This window comes from Triticum aestivum, chromosome 7B (genome assembly GCF_018294505.1).
Source record: "Triticum aestivum cultivar Chinese Spring chromosome 7B, IWGSC CS RefSeq v2.1, whole genome shotgun sequence".
NCBI lineage: Eukaryota > Viridiplantae > Streptophyta > Magnoliopsida > Poales > Poaceae > Triticum > Triticum aestivum.
In genome coordinates, this window is record NC_057813.1 from 477,187,164 (window position 1) to 477,193,061 (window position 5,898).

The window sequence follows — 5,898 nt, forward strand, 5'->3', positions numbered from 1 at the left end:
GCGTGTTGCGGCGGGACCCGTTGCAATATATTTCAATGAGATTTGGTTGTATAAACATCAATATTTGGATTAATAATATATATCATTCATCACACTATATAAGAGATATAGATTATCACCAAAAATGCAAATCTGGAAAGAAAATATGCACACAAATAATAAAACAATAGGGATAACAGAAAATATAATAGTTTGACAGTCTGACATAAATAGAAATATTGTACATGATAATATACAGAGAGAAAATCAGAGGAAGGTAGTGATAAAATAAGAAGCTCATCACCTGTACAAATAAACTAAAGGGAATTTGAGTACATGTAAACTAAATGTTCAATCTATTATATTATGTCTTAAAAAATCATAGATACATTGAGAAAATTTAATTACTACCTCTTATTATATTTTACCAAAGGTTTCGTCGGCACATGCATTTGAACTGAGATCTGCCAAAAATGATATACCCCGTTGCAATGACAATTACGCCGAGAGCCCGAGACATGCAAAAAGAGGAATGAATTCAATCCATATGTGTACATTCTATGAAAAGTGGAAGTGCAAAATTTTCTTATTGGATTTCGAGCGAGACCATATAGAAAATTGTTTATGACAATTGAGCTGCAACAATAGTTGAAAATCTGCACCAAATAATCTTCTACTATGATAAATTCAATTTCGATTGCAGTGCTTCAAGTGTTTCTGAAGAGATTGAAGCAATATGAAAACATTAACTTGGTCGATGCATACATAGGCCTCCATGGGATAACTTTGAAAAATCACTGTGCGCCATGTGTTTCTGAAGAGAGCTTTTCCTATTACTAATTGCTTAGTGACCTCACGACGGTAAGTAGGAGAAAGTTGGAGCATGTACCATGTCCTTATTGGCAACAATGATGAGGTCGTCTTTGCCTCCGCCACGGCCTCTACCACATACCAGCCGGATGTCATAACGACGAGCTCTATCCCCGCGCAGCAGAGATGGAACAGCTCACCATTGTTGGCCCTGAGGAACGCCTGCTCGTCAACATCCTCGGCCAAATCCTTGCCGTAGCGGAGGGGATGGAGATGCCGCCCATGATGCTCTGTCTGGTGATGTTCGAGTCGTCGATACTGGGGAAGAAGATGCTGCCACAGCAGCGGCCCGTGGCAGAAGCGGGCCTTGTACCAGGATCACAGCAAGGGGTGCAAGTGGTCCTCCATGCCGTATCATGCAGGAACACCGTGAGGCGGTACTCTCTATTGCGACACGTGAACTGGACAGACCAGAGCATCTTGACGACGGCGCGGCTGCGGCCGTAGTCCGAGTGGATGCGCTCCACGCTGTCGACCCCGCGGGCTCTGTAGGAGCTATGGCAGATCAGGTGCAAGTTGCGGCACTGCAGCAAAAAATAATCAAGAAACGTTATAATCATGAATCAGGAGAAATCAAGAAAGAGTTGATGGATGAATTGATCTAAAAATCTACTTCTACGGAAGATGGGATCAACCTTGTTATGGCAGAACTCGAAGGGAGAAGATCGTCGTATTGATAAAAGCGTGCAGGAAGGTGAAGCGCAGGGAAACTAATCGGAGAGGATCAGCACTGGGATACCAGCCGCGGCGCCCTATATCGGTTCCTTTTGCATCAAGGAAATGAAGGTCACGAAAAGCAAGGAGGATAATAAATTAAGGAGACGAAGGAACTGATGCTAGAAAGAAGCTGAACAGCGGCACGATGGCTGGCCTCCCGGGACGGCAGACCTGGGATATAATTAATTAACGTGTGAAGAAGGAAGTTACAGCCCATGTCTGCCTCGGCCGCTCGGACCAAATCAAAACGTGGCCGTGTACGTCCCACGTGTAGGAAATTGAATCAGCCGATTGGTTGGTGATTTGGTGTTTGCAAATGGAATGCTGACGTGGCATCATGCTGATGTGGATAATGTGCATGTTGAGAGAATTGCTAGAAGTGGGGGGCAACTTCTTAAGAATGTATGATTAATTATTTCAGGTCTGCATATCACAAAAATGTAAGGGATTCTGCACTTTAGGCCATCAAGAAGCTCTTTACTGATGTGCAAGTACATGCAAACAGTGAGAGGCTTTGAACAGCTGCTCCAAAAAAAACAAATGAACTCAAACTGGATACATAAACAAAGGTGACAATAATGCACCAGATGAGAAAGTAAACACTATAAACTACAGGAAGAATTAACCCCTTTGATCGTGCATTCCGACTTCCATGTTAAGCAGATGAATTTATGAGGTTAATAATTTTTTGACACAATCAGAGACCCCAACAGGCAGTTCGCAAGTGATGTACAAAGTATGAAATGGCTTTCCAATGAGATCATATTAGGCAAAGTGCTGCCATGATAATAAATAGAGCAGCATGAATGTGGAACCTAGCAACCACACAAGTCTTACTTGAAGTTGCATATGGCAATGATAACCCATCTTTTGGCAATGAAATCAGAACTCCTCAATAATTGTGTAAAACTTAATAAAAAAAACCATGCATCTTGATATAAAAAAGGAAGGACCTTCACTCACATCAGTTTGAATTTCTTAATCATAACATGCCAAAGATGAAACATAACACTTCACAATTACGGAGTCAATCAGGAAGCAATCTATACCAAAGAAATCAAATTAAAATTTAATAATCCTAATAGCAGCAAGCCATGTTGTAAGTAGGGAATTTCGATACAACTATATGTACATCGAAGTGTTGCAGACAGGAGATTATGTGTCAGGAGTAGGAAAGGTAGCAGCAAGAAAAATCACATCAGATAGAACAGCTCAAGAGAACCCAGATTTTCAGAGTAGTGTGAGTTACCTCCCAATCGATGCCTCTATCTGAAGATCAAGCAAAATTCTGTGTTTGTTCAAATAAACATTAAGTTGATTTGTACCTAGCACCTGTTCATAAGTACAAAAGGACCTTGTTACTGACCGCAATACCTTTAACTAAACAATGAAAGATGATATTCAACACGCATGCACACACCTTTGTGAGGAATAAAAGACAATTGTGGCTAACCTTGGCTTTTTGAGAAGCTGATCATGGTTGCCGCGGCCATTAAAAATTGGTTCCTTGCAGAATATAATCCTCGAATCATTAGTGGTGTACAGAAGCAATGTCTGAGCTGCACATATGCAATCCTCAAATCATTAGAACTCCTTGGTAAAAGTATAGACATATTCTGCATCAACTAATGCTGAGTACTGTCATACAGAGACAAATAGTATTATGAACTCTTGCCAAATGAGGATGCACAAACACAACATTATATTCCCCTGTATGATTGCTCTCTGAGGAATAAAACATAGTTATATTTTAAACGGCATTAGTATGAAACAACAAATCAACTATTACTCTAAAAAAAGAAAGAAGATCCATAGCTAAGAATGTTTTAGCTTATGTTAGGATGTGGCAACCACGGAAGATATAGTCTGGTTCAGCACATCCACACACTTACATAGTCAAATTCTGAACAACGAAGATTAATACTTGGATAAGAAATTTTTAGATTTTTAGATGATCTGATGTAGAAATTGAGGAAGAAATCATGTATTAATCTCTGAATTGGCTCAGATGAAATGTGAACTATACTGACTTAAGTTGGCGAGTAGTGAAAAAGAAGAGCTTGGTCACCATACATGAACATTGCAGATATGCTACATCAAAGTATTCTTTCTCTTGGTAATGTCAATAAAACTGAGCATCAGGACATATCATGGATTGCCATATTCAGATTAGCCCCATCATAGTATTCTCAGGTTATGAATTCACTTTAGAAATAAAAAACATAGGCATTGCATTTATACAGAATGTATGGTAAAGTGTATTATCCAAACCCAAGTGATATATATATATTAAACGGCCACCACCTACCAAACTTCATGATTAGAACAATGATAAACCAAGAAAAACACAAAACTATTTAGTCAAAGCCATGTCCATCTTTCTAATCACGTGTGATCCACATGCATGGTAGTCGGGCTGTTGGACCAAAGTGGTAGAGACCTGCAATAGAAGGTTGTCTGCACCGAGGACAAGAACGCAAACTGAAGGAGTTAACTGACAAAGAAAAACAACAGTTGAAGAAATACTAAGTTAACTGACGAAGAGAAGTGCATGAAGCATCAAACAAATGGGTCAGTCGACCAACCTGAAGAAGGCAAAGTCCAACCCGGAAGATAAAAAAGTTTGTGGCCTCCTTCGACTCGGTAGGCTACTTAACCAGAGGAAATACTTCAAGGCGAGGCATCAAAGGAAACGACAACAAACTGAACTCTGAATATCACCTACCTCTTCCCAACCCCGCTTCCCTCTGCAACTCACCCACCTTCTTCCTGTACCCGAAGGAAGAGAGACCCTGGAAGCTGATTCTTGCCTCTGCTTGAATAAGGTCCGTAACACAAAGTTCAGCAGACACAAGTTCGCCCCTAGTGTTATTATCCAAGTTAAGAATTTCCATATCACCGCAATTATTCTCAACACACTGTCAAACGCACACTATCATCAATAAGTAGACATGATTTGCCTTCATAGACGGATATTCTCATCAGTAAGTAGACATGATTTGCCTTCATAGACGGATACTCATCACTACTAAGGCACAAGGATTTGCATTACCAGATGGTTCATCGCTCGTCGGCAGCGTCGTTTAGAACAGCAGCGGCACCATAGTCAAATGAATAAACAACCCTGTGCCTCTCGGATCCACTGCCTCCCAAGTCCAAACGCCTAAGATGGGGAAGACCACCAACAGAACCGCAGGTCAATCCCGTACACAGAGAAATATCAGGGAGGTGGGCGCGTCAGCCGACGGGGCGCATCAGCTTCGGCTGCAGTGGTCGCCCCGAGACGTGGGCAGAGGAGAACCTACACGGATGAGAAGGCTCCCACATGACATCGGAATTGATGGCCAGAGGCATGTCAGGATAGGCGGCGTGCATGGATCGACAGCGGCGTCGCTTGGGCTGGTGTGTCGGGGCAAGCCCCGCCGCCGACTTAGGTCAAGCCTGCTGCGTCCTGCGCCACCGCTCGACGGAGGAGAGGGACAACGCCGCCGCCAGCGCAGGCCGAGCCCGCTGCTATTTGAGTAATTGTGACCCAAGCAGGAAACTTTTATTGTTTATGAATTCTCAACAAATCCTATTGTACAGTGAATCATGCATGAACAAAATCCCCTGAGCAGAACCCTAATGTAGGACTATAGAACCCAAATGCATGAACAAAAACCGCTATACAGTTCAGCAATAGGAAATTAAAGAAACTGAATCATGTAGGAAAGTTGCATATTCTTTGAATATGATGCTTAGCTTGGTCTGATGCTTGCAGTTTCAGGTATTCGAGATGAATAATTTGGTGGCCAAATCTGTCAAGATATGGACGGGAAGAAAGATTTACTACTTGCAATTAAACATTCCTCTGAAGGAGAGGGAGGGTCCTCATTCCTCAAGCCGTGTGTGCAACGTTTTCCTCGCCAGGGAAGATGTGAAGAAGGTGGTGTCAACCAGAGCGCCCATGGCGGCTCTCCGGGAAATTCGTACAGGCACACAAAGTCTGTGATTCCCTATAAGCTGTATAGACAGGTTTATGCCAACAATAGCATTCACATAATTTCTCTGATGAAAGTAATCTAACTAATCAATCTGTCCAAATATATTTAGGATACATTGCGCATCTGTTACCACCTAGTTGCTCAATCCCTTTGGTTGAAAGTGTAAAAGAAACTTACTTGCATTAGGCCGCCGGGAAGCAGAAGAGGACGGCTCCGGCGGCGGCGACCCACGGCGAAGGGAGGCGGCGATGGGCCGGCGGGGCGGGGCGACGGGCGCGCCTGCGGGAGGCGGCAAAGGGCCGGTGGGGCGGTTCCTGGGGCGACGTGCGCGACCACCGGCGACGAAGGG

At 43.0% G+C, this 5,898-nt stretch overlaps 1 protein-coding gene across 10 annotated transcripts; it reads right to left on the reverse strand.

Annotated features, from left to right (window-relative positions):
- Positions 1 to 265: 265 nt before the first annotated feature.
- Positions 266 to 5,883, reverse strand: LOC123162027 (uncharacterized). Of its 10 annotated transcripts, XR_006480992.1 has the most exons (9): positions 5,727 to 5,883; positions 4,292 to 4,428; positions 4,152 to 4,214; positions 4,007 to 4,060; positions 3,020 to 3,125; positions 2,816 to 2,898; positions 1,485 to 1,613; positions 869 to 1,373; positions 266 to 443 (listed from the first exon to the last, which is right to left on the reverse strand). XR_006480992.1 is itself a non-coding variant. In XM_044579841.1 (8 exons), the coding sequence occupies exons 1-6, from the start codon at positions 4,628 to 4,630 to the stop codon at positions 2,892 to 2,894; spliced, it is 435 nt and encodes a 144-aa protein (XP_044435776.1). In that variant the 5' UTR covers positions 4,631 to 5,718; the 3' UTR covers positions 266 to 443; positions 869 to 1,373; positions 2,816 to 2,891. The 10 variants fall into 10 exon arrangements, 2 of the variants coding, with proteins under 2 accessions (XP_044435776.1, XP_044435775.1); XR_006480990.1 differs by lacking the exon at positions 5,727 to 5,883 and having other exon boundaries at positions 4,007 to 4,023; positions 4,292 to 5,718; XM_044579841.1 differs by lacking the exons at positions 1,485 to 1,613; positions 5,727 to 5,883 and adding an exon at positions 4,619 to 5,718 and having other exon boundaries at positions 4,292 to 4,484.
- Positions 5,884 to 5,898: the final 15 nt, after the last annotated feature.